Source organism: Filobasidium floriforme, assembly GCF_021052385.1.
Source record: "Filobasidium floriforme strain CBS 6241 chromosome Unknown HD553scaffold_20, whole genome shotgun sequence".
Classification (NCBI taxonomy): domain Eukaryota; kingdom Fungi; phylum Basidiomycota; class Tremellomycetes; order Filobasidiales; family Filobasidiaceae; genus Filobasidium; species Filobasidium floriforme.
In genome coordinates, this window is record NW_025763641.1 from 1 (window position 1) to 14974 (window position 14974).

Consider the following 14974-nt stretch of genomic DNA (forward strand, 5'->3'; position numbering starts at 1 on the left):
CCTAACCCTAACCCCTAACCCCTAACCCCTAACCCCTAACCCCTAACCCCTAACCCCTAACCCCTAACCCCTAAGATCGTCGCAGTCTCGTTGTATAGCAATGATGTTGATCTAGTTACCGAGGCCCTAGGACCATTTTTGCGCTTCATCACATGGACGGCGTCTGGTACCAAATCCTCTCGCTGCCCCGGCTCTTGTCGCACCTCGAGATCAAGCACGACATGCCCTGCCCCGACACCGTCTGGGCCATCGAGACAGCCGCAGACTGGGCGCACTACCGCCTACTCGCCAGTCACCGGAACGAAGCCAGCCTGGAGACCATGCAATATTCTGAATCCGTGCGCCACATGTTTGCTATCCCGGATCTCGATCGCAAACATTTCCCTCACCTAGGTCTGCAGGGAGTGATGAACGTCATCAATTTCATTTCGTCGAGTTTGAGGGAGGTGTCGGGTTGGTCGACAATGACGGGGAGCGTGAGCATGGAGAGACCCGAGGTGAGTCGTAGAGCGATGTCGAGTTCTTCATTGGCAGGCGATGCGAATACGAAGGGAACTGACAAAAGCCGCCTCTCTCGACACTAGATGCTTCGGAAACCGCTGGCCGCATTGAGACATGTATTCGATGGCCTGCTGCCGAGTCAACCTGGTGCTGACGATCGGATACTGGTCGAAGCTACCTGGCGAATGGCGATGCTGGAGATGCTCTCGTGGAGTCCGTCGCACATGCGAGGGATCATCGAATCTAGCTTGGAGGGAGCCGTAGCTACTGCGTGAGTTGGGGGGTTATATGCTATCATCTAATCGCATCTCCACTGTAGCTCACCGCAACGTGTTCGCATCGTTCCTCACAGTGCCTACCTCGCCTCAACACAGGACCTCATCATCCACCCAGAGATCAAGCAGAATCTCATCCCGCATATCGAGTGGTTTCTGCTTTACCTCGATGACACGACGGACGTCATTCAAGAATCCCCCCTTGTCGCCCTCTACGCCTGGCGAGCTTTCTTGATCGCATGGCAATTGCTTCAACAAGAGACGTCCGGTAGTTTCGGCTGCATGAGCGTCATCGGAATTCAAGCTGGAAACTCGCATGCCGCTCGCCTCTGGGTCGAGGAGGTCTTCAATCGACGTCGAAAGTGGTTGATTGGACAGGCAGTCTTGCGAAACATCTACGTGCTCTAGAAAGACTCGGGCATGTTTGGTGGTCCCCTCGTCACTAAACCCATCGTTGCAAGCACTCGCTCGAGCGTTCATCATATCGACCTGAAGTGCAAGCTCTACAACGAGACAAGACGGTCGTCACGCCTTGACAAAGATCTTCTTTGTGTAACTGGCCCTGACTGACAACGCTAGGAGTGACGCGACAGCCGTGCTGCCTCCCACGACGTACTGCAAGAGGCATCGGAAGGTCAACACCGTGTACAGTCACACAAGTGCACAGACGAGAACATCTCACCATCGTCGGCTTGTATGGTGCAGCCCCGGCATCGGTTCCTCCAAACTTTTCGAGCAAGAGACCCGCGGTTAGAGGACCAATCAGACCCTAGAAGCGAAAGCCGGGATCAGCGACTTGCTCAGGTCATAATTCAACGAACATCATGGACCTACCCCAAAGGACTGCGCCATCTCGATCCAACCGATAGCCTACACGACGAACAGCGCGAATGGGTCAGCCTTTATTGGCACGCGTGGTATCGGCAAAGACGCACCTGATGGATTCTGTGATTCCCTACCACCTGGCCGACGATAGAGGACTGCGGGGAGAGATTACTGAGAGACATTCTACGCGATACTGTTGACAACATACCTGCAGCGAGAAGAAACCGCCAGAGCCGAGTCCACACCAGATGGAGAACCTGTTAAGGTAGAGATAAATGAATGGTCAATCACTACAATGAACCAGGCCTCAATCTCGCTACTCACCCTGCGACACTCGCAAACGTGACACTGAACGGCCACACTGTCAGACTGCTCAGCAGGATCGACAGTAAGGCGATGATCCACGAAGTCAAGTTCTTTGGCACGAGAGATGTCAGCTAGATACGCGCTTAGTAGACACCTTGTTGTACATACTCCGACCAGCATATCCGCCATGTAACCGAAGCCAATCCTGCCGATCCCGCTCGAGATATTGTATAATGCTGAGAAGAGAGCGCCTTGACTCGCTGTCATACCGATAGAAACGGCTGTATTCCAGTGTGAAGGCAATCAGCGCTTTGTGAAACCTTTCTGCCTAGACCCGCGCGAGACCCACCATACTGCGGCAAGTAGAACGGCGGGATGAAGAAGGGCCAGCTGACGATGACACACGTCAAGACCACCCTGAGGTACATGCTCGATTTGAAGATGCTCTTCTCTGGCGTAGGCGTCATGTCGGTGCCGGACAACGGTTGAGTCGGTCGAGGTTGAACACCGGGTCGAAGGGTATAGGCAGCGGGCAGGCAAAGTACCAATGTCGAGAGCGCTTTCGAGCCGCGGTAAGGTCATCAGCATTGACACCATTGCAATGCAGTGTCTATTCGCTCGACTCACCCAACACCCTATAAGTCCATGAGAGCCCGACCTTCGAGATCAACTTTTCCACGATCACGCTCCATGCAGCTCCCCCGATCCCCCCTCCACACGATGTGATCCCCGTGGCCAAGCCTCGTTTCCTCATGAAAAACTGAGAAGGTAAAGGATAGACCGTCTACAAGACCATCGCCGGTCAGCGACACCCCGTTCAAAGCGCCACCCTTGGTACTGACCATGAACAGCGCCCCATTGGCGATCCCCGCACAACATCCTTGCAATACGATCAGTCCGCCGAGACTGTGCGTCGCGAACGAACACAGAAACAGGGAGAGGGAAAGGAAGCTGACGCCGACGAGTCCGACTATTCGTGGTCCGCATTTCCGTAGTATGAACGAGGTCTGAGAGCGCAAGAGCGAGGGCAAGACGTAAGCCATTCAGGCGAGATCGAGCGGAAACCCTAAAGTTTGGGACCACGCACGGGCAGACAGAACGCTGCGGTAAAGAAGGCGTTGAGTCCTCCTATCAGACTCAATAGTTGAGATCCTCCAAGTCCCTTCTTGTTGAGGTCGGCTTGTATCACTCCCCACGCATATAACAGCCCGAGGAAATGGAATGCGATGAGGAAGGTACCTGTGTCGACGTAAGACTGACTCAGCCAACGATGGCTGGCTACATCCGACATCTTGGGCGAGACTCACAACCAACGATGACCCAACCAAACCCGCCGTCGAGATATTCTTCATGCCCACTTGCGTCCAGATCAATACTCTGTGTAGCGCTATCAACCACATAGTCCTTGGCGCTGCTGGCGGAACTCTGAGCGGGTCGCACGTCGTCCCCTAACGAAGTCCGGTGTATCGCCCGATCTCGGAGTTCGATCGAGTCCCCTCGCTGGATGCCGGGTTTGCTTGAACCAGCGTGCGACATGCTGGACTATGAATAAGGATTTGGCAGGTCCAGATCTATCACAACGAGCGTATCGATACAATCTTCTATCTCTTCGAAACGACAGAAACCTGGTCTCGGGCTGGAGGTGTATGAGATGTGCTGCAGGTACCTAACCGACGATCCCCGCCAAACCCGACGCGATGATCAGGCACCTCAGCTACGGATCAACACTTGCTTCATTTGACAGAAGATGTCATACTCGCATTGAATCCTTCATTATGACCAAGTAGCAGTGATACAACGCTACGAAGAACGCGCTTCTTCGATACCTAGCTCTTAGCTATTAGTCAAACCTGCCGATGCTCAAGCGATACAACCAGAATGAAACCCCCTAGATGTATAATTGTCCACTTTGCCAAAGGCCCTTGAGCCCGTTCTACTTGTCGGCATGCTCGACGCTGACGTGTCCAACCTTTTCGTCGTAGCCGAGCTTGTCTTCCTCGTCGTTGCTGTCGGTCCTGGTCGCGGTGTGATGACCCTTGGGTACCGCCATGTGCGAATCGTGCAGGTCCTCGACGTGGATCTCCCCCTCGATCTCGGTCGTCGTCTCGTTCATCGTGTAGACCACGATACCGGCAAGCGGTAGCGAAACGAGGAAGAGCAAGGCGGAGACGAGGTGTTCGGTCAAGTAAGGGGTCTGCGTTCAGGATTAAGTGGGCGTCAGTTCGATTCCAGGTTGGTCAGATCGAACACCGCTCCTCACCTTGACAGCATCCATACCGTAGCTAATGGCACCACCAGCAGACTGAACGGCCTTGTACAGACCGGCAAATCGAGCGAGCTTCCAAGGGTCGTTCGACAAGGCGCCCATGATCCAGTCTGCGAAGCGATCCGAGGCGCAGTTAGCCTGTGGTACATCGCCCGCAAGCGCGTAGTTGTGGAACTCACAAGCCAATCCCTGGAAGGCCGAGTCCATGATATAGTACGACATGTAGAGGACGATGGGTCCGTGAGCGACCTTGTCGGTCCAATCCCAGTTGGGGGATTTAGATTCCCGAGTGAACTAGATATCAACCGCGTCTTATTAGTCCTTCGTGGCATTGCAGGAACCTCCAGATCCTGTAGGACTAGACTCACCCCGAGCTGGAACCCTAGACCACCTCCCCAAACAGCAATTCCCAAGAAGAAGACGGTCGCAACCCCGATCATCCCTCGCTTACGCCTGGCGAACGGGAGCTTGTCGAGCAAGAGACCGACAAAGATGGCTCCGAGGATGGCACCCAGACCATCGAGCACCGCGACAAGCGCACGGGTTCGGCCGTTGAATTTGGCAACGTTCAGGGCTCCTTGCTGTCGGAAGTACGTGCATGGCGTTAGGCTCGTGCGCTAAAGCGTTAACTGACGCAGAAATTGCTCACGTAGGCGTAAAAGTAGTTGGAGGCAAAAAACATGGGGAGGAGGACGATCATGCGCCAATCCTTGATGACCTTCCACATGCCGGTGACTTCCTCCTTAAGAGTCGCCTGGGCTTGAACGGAGACTGTATGTGATGCGATAAATCAAGATCAGAAACATCGTCCCCATTAAAATCACTTCAAGCCCCGTCCCTCTACGGGTTGTCGAAACTCACCGGCAGTTCCATCCCCTCGAACGATCTTGTGCAAGGGCAAGATGGTCATGGTCGAAGCGGCTCCGATCAACATGATGATCAAGAAAGCCAAGTAGATTCCAGTAGAGATGGTCGAGACCTGTCCGTCTTGAGCAGTAATCCCCAGGACGATCAAGGCCCCCATGAGCGAACCCGAGTTGAACTAGGTGACGAAAACATTTGATATCGTATCAGTTGACAAGTTCTAGTCGAGGCAGGCTGGAGAGGTTCTACTCACGATCGCCCAGAACAGACTGAAAGCCTTTCCCTTGTCCTTTTCCGAGGGGATGGCCATCATCAAACAACCCTCTGAGCCGATCCACCAATCGATAAGCCCCCTTGAACAAAAACGTGCCAACCCCTCGCCCCGAGCCTCGAAACTTACGGGCACTCCAGAGCAAAGACGCACAAGCACCCAACACGGCTCCTCCTAGGTATACGAACCATTTGGTCCCCTGCGTCTGGAAGCACCAAAGGCTTCCGATGTAGAACGCATAGCCGAGACTTCCCAATAAGAGGGTGTATCGAGGCCCGAGCAGGTTGGTAACGGCTCCTGCTCCTAGACCGCCGAACGCAAAGGTTGCATAGAGGATCGAGTTGGCGATGTTTGACATGACGATATCTTGTGTCCCTCCGGCTCCCAAGTTGGAGACGCTGATGGGACACAGACAGAGACGGAGAGAGAGAGGCTTCTGGGTAAGCAGTGATAACCAGCGTCTGGGGCGGACTGACGACTCACGCGCTGAACATCCCGACCGTACTACAAAGCGCAGAAGCACCAAGAAAATCAGCCTCAGGTCCTGTGTAATCGCTACGGGATTCAACCTGAGACCTACCAGAATACGACGAAACCGAGCAAGGCCACCTGGACCATCGGCGAGTTGTATCGGAGGGACCCGATCTGAAGGGTAGCTAGCTCGACCATGATGAGCTACAGTTTAATCTGTTTATCCGACCGAGGGGAATTGTATGGTTGATGTTGATGTCCCAGTAGGTAAAAGCACAGTATAGGTGAATGATGTCGAATGATGTTGCAGCTATCTATATCTGATGGATATCGCCTGTCGACCGGTCGTCTGACCTAGCGTGATCATATCGATAGGGAATCGATCCGATTGTTATTGAGATCTCCCGTTCGAGCAACTCCCCCGGCCAAACTCGGCTATGCAGAGCCGTAAAAGCCACCCAACTTATCTTTCCCGCCCGCTGCTGCTGCTGAGCCTGAGCTCTGAAGTTGATCTTTTGATTCCGAAATGAGAATGCGGGGGACTCGCCAAGAGCAGCGGGGTATTGATTTTGACCATGTGACGCGCCATCGTCTCATCGGGCTTGAGCGATACGGGAAACACGGGGCGATGTTCAGACATCTTCCACCTCTGACCTCTGACGAGCAAAGCGCATCCTCTCGACATGTCGGCGATGACGTGCAGAGTCCAGACACGACGGAGGATCTGATTGCTCTCTGTACCCGTTCCATATCGCTGTGAGTCCGATCGCCTTGTCTCCAGACGCAGTGCAGGTCAGATCTGCTCAGACCGGCAAAATCGCCGAGATTTGATCTCTCGGACCGGAACGCCATGATGTTCCCTTGATCACCGTATCGATAACTCATAGCTTCCATTGCGATCAGTACCGAAGCTGATGATCATAATGATATCATCGTGATGATGATGATCGTGAAACCGCACTTCTGGCTGTGATGATCAGGAAATGATGAGACACGAAAGTACTGATTGGCGAGAGAAGGTCGACGCCACGTGATGATGGAATAGGTGGATCGCGGATGCAAATTGTCCTCGAAAGCGGACATGATCATGTTTACTACGTCGTGTTCTCGTGCCACGGATCATCGATGCAGTACAGGACCTAAAGCGATGTCGAGCGACCACAAGCTTTGATCCTGTGTCATCTTCGAACGCATCTGGAAGTGCCCCATTCGAATACAATATCACACCAGCCGAATCATCGACTCAAACAAAGGCACTGAATGCACGAACCGATCTCATATACTGGCTATCCTTTGTTCGATCTTACAATAGGTAAACGACACGACGACAATACAACTTCTGCTCAAACCCTCGATCAAACGGGCAACAAAACCTTGACCCCGAAATACTGTCGATTCTGCATCAACTTGCCATCGATCAAGATCTGATCCGCTCCGATCCTGTTCCGCTCGGTATCGGTAGGGTCGGTCGCCTCGGCGATCTGGACTTCTCGCCATTGCTGGTTGGTGGGCACAGGGACGCCTTGTCTCATGATCGCTTGGAATTCTTTGAAGACGCCTTGTTCTTCGATACAGCCTTCGCGCTGGATGAGGGGCGAGTCTGGGGAGGCGGCGAAACAAAGCAAGAGCAACCAGTCGAGATATCAGCCTGATGGATCTGAACACCGATATGAAGTCCTCGTCGAAGACTCACCTTTGGCAGGTGTCATGCGGAGGTTCCCCAAGGAAGAGTTGAAAAGGACCAACGACAGCCTCTCCTCGTGCAACTGATCGGCAGGAGGCCTAAACACTCGGTGTCGAGTTGCCTTGAAATGACCCCCGGAGACAATCTCCAACGTCTCCCCGATATTGATGACCAAAGCGCCCGGCTTATAAGGAACGTAATACCACTGCTCATCCCTCCCCCAAATCTGGAGACAAGAGATCGGGACGGAGAACAACAGCGTGGTCAATCCGAAATCCGTATGCCCGTGCATTCTCAGTCCTTTAGACTGTTCCTGCGTGGTCTTCTCGACCGGACGGAACAGGGCGTGGCGGAAGTATCCTTCGCCGGTGGGGCTTCCGTGGGACTGGACGTTGTCCCAGAGATAGTCGTCCGGCAATTCGAGGACGCGGGAGAAGAGCGTCAAGAGACGACGGTTGACGGACTTGGTCAGGTACTGCAACGCAAGAACCGGTTTGGAATCAAGTCGGCTGATCAGCTCGAGTCAAGGTTCGAGGGTCAAGCAAGTCTCGTCGACAGACCACAGCGGACTCACGTTACAAAACGCCTCGATCTCGTCCATGAACGGATGAAGACAACTAGGGATCCTGTTGATGTCCTGCCACTCTCGGTTATACCAGTTGAACTGCTCGATCCCATCAGGGACCCCTCGCTTCTTCTTGAAACCGTACGGGTGTTTGTAGCCCGACCATCGACCGGTCTCGGGGTCGAACAGGAGTCGCTCCTTGTCCTCCTCGCTGATGTTGTTGTAGAGGTATTGAGCCAAGGAGAACTGGCGGTTCAACTGGGATGGGCGAGACAAACCAATGGTCAACTCCCTCGTACGCGCGGATCCAACTCGAGGGATATGTCGACTCGCTCACCTGCTCATAAGAGATCCCGTAGTTCTCGAGGAAGATGAACCCGTCATCCCTGATGGCGACCTTGACCTCCTCGACGAGCTCGGCGACGACCTTGGGGTCGTCCGAATCCATCTTGCTGAGGTCGATCGATTTGAGCGTCGCGAACCCATCGGTCTGCTTGGTGATCGGAGGCGGAACCCAGGCGGGGACCGTGGGTTTGCCAGCAGCGTCGGGCGAAGGAGGGTTGAAGAGAGGACTGGATGGCATGTTGCGAATGTGGATGTTGTGGGAGTGATGTACAAAGCAATGCTAGATGTGTCGCAACTACTCCATCTTGTGGACTGGCGATTTATATTCTCCCGTCCTAAGATAGGGGTAAGGAGGTTGCCCTTCAACATGGCCACATGCATAGCTCCTCCTCCTCCCTGCAAGGGTTATCGGGCTTCCTTGCGTGTTTGGCAAATGTCATGTCAGCAATCAATGCCGCTTTCCTTCAACAAGGTCCTCGAGATAGACTGCTCGAAGGTCACTTGATACGAACGACGGTCGTCGATCGGCCCGCTGGCTCCGGGATGTGTCCGAGGTGGCGCTTTTTACCGCGGAAAACTGAGCAACTCCCATGCTCTTAAACCGTCGTCCGGTGATCTGTAATCGAGCAGCTTGTAGCATTGCCACACCGCATGGGTTCAAAGGAAAGTATGCAGAATTCACCGAATCATCCTACATATACCGTCGAAAGGGGTATCGGTGTTTCTTTGACAGTCAGCGCGAGTACAAGTCCGTCATTCCTCTTCTACACTTCCGCAGTCAGCTTCTCGTCAACCCGCGCCAACATGTCCAGACAACTCATCTCTAGCGACAAATTCCCCACCAAGCCTCACAACTGTAGATCGTCCGCTTAGTCCTCGACGTGAGACTCACGCTGACACTTCGTGCGATCTTAGGCCCGGCTGTCAAGGTCCCCGGTTTAGTCTTCTGTGCTGGCCAGACGGCGACCGGCGAGATCAAGGCTGCCACCGTGAGTCGTCGAAAGCGAAGCCCGAGCGGAGAACAGATCTGACCATTGAATCTGTTCGACTTTGCAGAGGAAGGTCTTGCAAAACCTCAAAGAAGTCCTCGAGCTGTCCGGATCGTCCTTGGAGCAAGTCGTCAAGTACAACGGTGAGTCGACTTGGCCCTTTGCTTGCCTTGCTATCGTCTGACTCCGCTTGCGCGTTCCGGAACAACAGTCTACCTAGCCGACATGAAGGACTTTGCCGCTATGAACGAGGTCTACATCGAGGTACGTATCGTTTCTAGGTAGCAAGAATGTCGCTTACCGATCGCTCATCAAACGTCCCATTATCAGTTCCTGCCCCAACCTATGCCAGCGCGCTCGTGCCTGCAAGCCGTCGCTCCCGGCGAAGGCACCGTGATCGAGATCGAATGTGTCGCCCAGGTGTAGATGTTCTTGTACATAATATCGTTGTGACTGTATTCGATACTTGTTGCATGACTGGATGTTCATTCGTGCTGCCACTACGATCGACCATAGGGGAAGTCTGTTTCGCAGTCTCGACGCTTCGTGCAGTGATGTCTTGAATCATCTCAAGCGACTCGTCTGAGACAGCGAAAGTGAGTGCTCTCTCGCCAAGTACACGAGAGGAACACACATAGACGGATCGTCTGATCTCCCACGCCAGTACAGAGAACCACATCTTGTTCATTGATCGCCATATCTCCGAAGTCAAGCCCAACTCGACAAGCGCCCGAAGACGGTCTTGAATCGGTGGCAACACATCGAGCTGTGAGATGTACTATTTGAAGGAAGCTGAGACCACACAGGAAATAACAGTGATACCGCAGATTTGATGACGAGATCAGAGAACGCCAACCCTGGAACTCAACAAGTAATTTGTTTGTATATGTAGTGGAAATCGTTCGCAATGTACTCGATACAAGTAGAATCTTTCCAGGCGCTGATCAGGACCTCGCGATATCAAACTCGCTCATGTACCAATTCTGAATAGCTTTCGTATCTCCGGTGATAGCGACGGTATCGAACGTGTTCTTCGCATCCTTGGCGAGGGATCCATTGTTGACGAGCCGTCCCACCCATTTGCCGTGCTTCTTGGCGGCAGCGACGATCTTTTCGATGGCCGACTTGAAGACGGGTTCGTCGCCACGCGCGGGGACGTAGCCGAGCAGGGATTGTGCGAGATCGTTGGGCCCGATGAAGATGAGATCTGTCGTATGTCATAGCATCGTGATCAGTGATAATCTCAGCGGGGCGCAGATAACTACTTGGACTCACCAACACCGGGCACAGCGCAGATGGCATCAACGTTCTCGACGCCCGCCGCCGTCTCGATCTGGATCATCGTGATCAGAGTTTCGTTGGCGGACTTCATATACTCGGGTGTTGTAAGTCCATGGGCGATAGCTGGGAAAGCTGAACCTTGACCTCGAAGGCCTTGAGGAGGGAACTTGGAGTATGTGACAACCTGTTGTGCTTCCTCGGCAGTGTTGACCTGGGGTACCATCAGACCGCTGGCGAGAGGAGAACGATGGGTCAACGCGCTACACTGTACTTTCAGTCGCCAAGAGGCAAGAACTTACTGTGCGCCGGTATCCAGAGCTCGTTTGAGGATGTCAGATGAAGTGCCCCTGACTCGGATGATCGGGCTAACCCCCAGAGCCGAGATGGCAGCCACCGAGTTGTGCATCGAATCGTCGCCAATGTTTCCGTGCTCGCAATCGACGATGATACCCTAAGAGAATCGTCCACATGGATCAGCACCACGAACAGGGTATGAGAAGTAATCTCGTAGATACTCACGTCGACACCCGTGAGGGAAACGATTTGCGCCATGCGAACAGAGGAGATGGCCATGAAGGTCATGAGCGGAAACTCGCCCGACTTCAACTTGTTGAGCAGTCTCAATCGGGAGTTGGCGTTGGTGGTAGTGTGGGCAGTGTTGTAGGACATGATGAAAATTGAGGATTTGACGTTTGGGGTAGAAGAAGGCGACGATGATGGGAGTCTGAGAGAAATCAGAATGCTAGCCCTCGAGATGAATGGGCAAACCAATCCTACGCGCCATCATTCTTATACACTTGCCATCGCGTCGATTTGGGCCATGCGCGCTACTACTATCAGCCGACATCACTCTACAGAACTCTACCTAACGGGACAAGAGGCAAGAGATGGAGCTACTTACTCCTCCTTGAGGCTTCACTGGATCGCCGATGCCAGCGTCCGCTGCGCTGCATACGAGGCGCATGTAGAAGATACAATGCCGAGTATGAGATTTCCACGTGCCATTTTGGTACGATTTGATTTCCCCGTTCTTTTTGGTACCGTCGGGGGTCCTCTCCAGCAGTCCAGAGAGCTCCTCCTGCTCCCTCCCACAGTCTTGCAGACGATGCCATACAACCACTATCGCCATCCCCGTCGATAAGTGTTCCTTTCGGACCGTCACCGCATCTCACACTATCACAACATGGAGTCTCGCCTGGTCAGATGACCTACTCGCAATCGCAGGCCGTTATCGGTGCTCAAGCAGGCCAGCGAGCAGCGAAATCGGACACCACCAAGCCCGGTCCAATATCTATAAAGCAGTGGCATCGAAGCCGTCGAGATTTGAAGATGAAACATACAGTGCATATGTTCTGACTCACATCAAATCACCACCTTTCGATCTCCCAGCAACCAGACTATGGGCATCCACGAAGACAAGCATGAACTGGCCGATGCGACCTTGGAAGGAACTGTACAAGTCCTGGAAGCGCCTGTCGAGTCTGACCGACTGCCCGAGAGCCTCCGAGGATTGAGTCGGGATGAGCTGGAACTTGCCACGAAGAAGCTTCGTCGGAAGATGGATCTGACGATCTTGTGAGTCGGTCAGGGATGGGAGTGCTCTGTGAAGCATGGACTGACTTCGCCTATTCCCCTTCCGCTACGCGTAGACCGATCATCGGTATCCTCTACCTCCTCAACTATATCGACCGACAGAACTTGGCGGCTGCCAAGCTCCAAGGGATCATGGAAGACTTGAACTTGACGACGCAGGAGTTCGCCACTGCCATCTCGATCCTGTTCGGTGAGTTTTCGATTTCGGTCACCATGTTCCCGCTCATGCTGATCACCGTCACGTCCCGTTCACACAGTCGGTTACCTGCCCTTCCAGATCCCTTCCAACTTGATCATCAGTCGAATCCCCCGCCCTGGTCTCTGTGAGTTCATCTCTGCTATGCACCTGTTCCTATAAAGCACAACTGACTCACTTGTCCGTCCGCTCAACCAACAGACATCACTACGGCTTGCATGATCTGGGGAGCCATCTCTGCTTCTACTGCAGCGGTCAAGAACTATAATCAACTTCTGGCCGTTCGAATTTGTCTCGGAGTGGTTGAGGTGAGTCGAGGTATCGTGATCTGAGATCGATGACCCCTATCTGATGACCCCTATGTGATGACCCCTATCCGACGACCCCTGTCTGATGACTCCTATCTTTGGCCACCCTCATTACATTGTAGAGTGTATTCTTCCCTGGAGGTGAGTACATCTGTCTCGGAAGGACCTCGACCGGTACGAGACACTGATAGACCTGTGACCCCTCCCTCTTCTTAAACAGCGGTCTACTATCTGTCGGCTTGGTATCCCAAGGCAGAGCTAGGAAAGCGTCTGGCCGGATTGTACATCGCCCAGCAGTTTGGAAACGCTTTCGGCGGACTGTTTGCGGCTGCCGTGCTCTCGCTCGATGGTGCTCACGGGATCGCCGGGTGGCAGTGGTTGTTCATTATGTGAGTACGCCATTCTGGCTCTAACAAGAAGCCTCAAGCTTATCTCCAGGTGTGTCATCTTACAGTGAAGGGTCAGCGACCGTCGGTATCGGTGCTATCTGCGCCTTCCTCATGCCAGAATATCCTCACAATGCCAAGTTCCTCACACCCATCCAGCGGGACCTGGCCGTATGGAGGATCGAATCCGAATCCGGTGCCGCCGAGGGTACCGTCGAACCCAGCACCTGGCAACCGTTCTTGGCAGCCCTTAAGGATCCCAAGATCTGGATGCTCATCTTCATGAACATGATGTCACAATGCCAAGGATCCATCGCCAACTTTTTCCCCAGCATCGTGCAGTCTCTGGGGTATAACCGGACGATCAGCTTGTTGCTGACGGCCCCGCCTTACGTGCTGGCTGGAGGGGTTTACTACATGATCAGTTGGTACTCGGATGTGAGTCGGAGCCGTCGCGTCGTCTCTCATCTTTTGCAGCGCTGACAGACTGCCCACCGGGATGTCTCAGCGCAAAAACACGGTCTACCCCATCATCTTGGTGCTCATCAGCATCGCTACCACGACCTACTTGATCCCGATGGCCACGACCAACGTCGGCGCTCGGTACTTTGCCATGATGATCATGCCGTTCGCATCGGTCGGACCCCAGATCTTGCTTTACAAGACGATCAACCTGCACATCGCTCGGCCCACGACCAAACGAGCTGCCGCTACTGCACTCGTCAACTCCATCGGAGGCACGTCCAACATCTGGATGAGCTACCTCTACATCGGGGCTCCAAGGTACTTTCCGGCTTTTGGAACGCGTAAGCCGTGTCCCACTGTTGTTCCCCGTCTGATCGTCCTCTCGCTGACACTAGTCGATGGTCGACCTTGTAGTGATCGGTTGTGCCGCCATCTTCGCTGGAACCATCACCTTCTACCGCTGGTTCGTCCACAACGAGAACAAGAAGCTCGCTTCGGGGGATTACGAACAGTTGAGGTCTGTCAAGCGAGGCGGTGTGACCGAGGAGATGATCGAACTTGGTTGGAGGTACGAGATGTATTGAGAGATTCGAGAAGCGATCGAGCCTTCGCGAAAGGAAGGCATTGTTGTCGCTATTATAGCAATTGCTTTGTATACGCCTGATGGTTTCGCAAATAAGTTGTGCAAGGCTGTATCGCGCCACCAGAAATAAGATTACGATTTGTCTGCGATGCGTTGCAACACTTTTTGATAGTCTTCCTAGGGCGAAAGAGCGAGAGGCGGATCGCACTGTCATATCAGTTATCCTTAGACTCAAGGAGCTGGGGACATGCACCGTATCGTGATTCTGATCAACGGCGGCTGCAAATGGAGGAAGACAAGTCCCGTAAGGTTTCATTTTAGTGAGACAGAACCTGGACAGGGCGTCAAGCTGTCTTGGTTACGCAAGCTCTGTCACTACACGAGACGGGGGGAGGAAGCGACGGTGCAAAAGAATCTTGGATTCCGCCTCTCTCGGACGCAAGCGATTCCGTGTGCTGCTTCAACCTGTTCGCATGCGACTACACTATACGTGCGCACCGTATGGTCTGCCTCGACTCTCGTTCGTATACTCCACTTTCGTATAAAGTTGGAGAATTGCCAAGCAATCGTCGGTGATCGGAAGATCAAAAGTGGCTGGTTGAAGATCGTTCGGCGCGCGCGTGGTCGCGCGGATATAGCGGGCGAAACGTTATTAGCTGCTTATGTAATCGGCCGCCCGGGACTTACCTTCCCTCGAACACGCTGCTTTCGGTAACCCTCGGGCGACATGTGGCTTCAATGTAGATCAATGTCTCAACCCCTGCTTCCCCTCGCTCGCTTGAAACACGCACGGGAGGCAA

General features: G+C 53.6%; 7 protein-coding genes across 7 annotated transcripts; 3 read left to right on the top strand and 4 right to left on the bottom strand.

Moving 5' to 3' along the window:
• Nucleotides 1–152: 152 nt before the first annotated feature.
• Nucleotides 153–1184, top strand: HD553DRAFT_344510 (uncharacterized protein; the record flags this gene model as incomplete). The annotated part of the gene is made up of 3 exons (XM_046182994.1): nucleotides 153–497; nucleotides 585–772; nucleotides 854–1184. The coding sequence occupies 3 exons, from the start codon at nucleotides 153–155 to the stop codon at nucleotides 1182–1184; spliced, it is 864 nt and encodes a 287-aa protein (XP_046034202.1).
• Nucleotides 1185–1301: 117 nt separating this feature from the next.
• Nucleotides 1302–3443, bottom strand: HD553DRAFT_351825 (major facilitator superfamily domain-containing protein; the record flags this gene model as incomplete). Its single annotated transcript, XM_046183646.1, has 12 exons — nucleotides 1302–1391; nucleotides 1459–1545; nucleotides 1611–1646; nucleotides 1712–1738; nucleotides 1810–1858; nucleotides 1926–2017; nucleotides 2076–2188; nucleotides 2257–2466; nucleotides 2535–2691; nucleotides 2750–2914; nucleotides 2995–3146; nucleotides 3215–3443. The coding sequence occupies 12 exons, from the start codon at nucleotides 3441–3443 to the stop codon at nucleotides 1302–1304; spliced, it is 1407 nt and encodes a 468-aa protein (XP_046034203.1).
• Nucleotides 3444–3639: 196 nt separating this feature from the next.
• HD553DRAFT_104714 (major facilitator superfamily domain-containing protein) lies at nucleotides 3640–6095 on the bottom strand. The gene is made up of 9 exons (XM_046176400.1): nucleotides 5889–6095; nucleotides 5792–5812; nucleotides 5438–5706; nucleotides 5291–5361; nucleotides 5035–5215; nucleotides 4823–4944; nucleotides 4542–4754; nucleotides 4168–4467; nucleotides 3640–4101 (listed from the first exon to the last, which is right to left on the bottom strand). Exons 1-9 carry the CDS (start codon nucleotides 5975–5977, stop codon nucleotides 3841–3843), a joined length of 1527 nt encoding a protein of 508 aa, XP_046034204.1. The 5' UTR covers nucleotides 5978–6095; the 3' UTR covers nucleotides 3640–3840.
• An 884-nt stretch (nucleotides 6096–6979) lies between these two features.
• HD553DRAFT_360938 (putative gibberellin 3-beta hydroxylase) lies at nucleotides 6980–8611 on the bottom strand (the record flags this gene model as incomplete). Its single annotated transcript, XM_046183964.1, has 4 exons — nucleotides 6980–7379; nucleotides 7473–7938; nucleotides 8038–8286; nucleotides 8366–8611. The coding sequence occupies 4 exons, from the start codon at nucleotides 8609–8611 to the stop codon at nucleotides 7135–7137; spliced, it is 1206 nt and encodes a 401-aa protein (XP_046034205.1). The 3' UTR covers nucleotides 6980–7134.
• Nucleotides 8612–9177: 566 nt separating this feature from the next.
• HD553DRAFT_275842 (translation initiation inhibitor) lies at nucleotides 9178–9788 on the top strand (the record flags this gene model as incomplete). Its single annotated transcript, XM_046177927.1, has 5 exons — nucleotides 9178–9229; nucleotides 9289–9362; nucleotides 9430–9505; nucleotides 9574–9626; nucleotides 9693–9788. 5 exons carry the CDS (start codon nucleotides 9178–9180, stop codon nucleotides 9786–9788), a joined length of 351 nt encoding a protein of 116 aa, XP_046034206.1.
• Nucleotides 9789–10253: 465 nt separating this feature from the next.
• Nucleotides 10254–11438, bottom strand: HD553DRAFT_287636 (Pyruvate/Phosphoenolpyruvate kinase-like domain-containing protein). Its single transcript, XM_046178285.1, has 4 exons — nucleotides 11163–11438; nucleotides 10943–11094; nucleotides 10638–10873; nucleotides 10254–10569 (listed from the first exon to the last, which is right to left on the bottom strand). Exons 1-4 carry the CDS (start codon nucleotides 11310–11312, stop codon nucleotides 10307–10309), a joined length of 801 nt encoding a protein of 266 aa, XP_046034207.1. The 5' UTR covers nucleotides 11313–11438; the 3' UTR covers nucleotides 10254–10306.
• Nucleotides 11439–11560: 122 nt separating this feature from the next.
• On the top strand, nucleotides 11561–14342 carry HD553DRAFT_316286 (putative pantothenate transporter). The gene is made up of 9 exons (XM_046180601.1): nucleotides 11561–12218; nucleotides 12293–12426; nucleotides 12494–12559; nucleotides 12634–12740; nucleotides 12863–12881; nucleotides 12961–13129; nucleotides 13195–13564; nucleotides 13635–13932; nucleotides 14006–14342. Exons 1-9 carry the CDS (start codon nucleotides 12043–12045, stop codon nucleotides 14173–14175), a joined length of 1509 nt encoding a protein of 502 aa, XP_046034208.1. The 5' UTR covers nucleotides 11561–12042; the 3' UTR covers nucleotides 14176–14342.
• The last annotated feature ends 632 nt before the right edge of the window (nucleotides 14343–14974 follow it).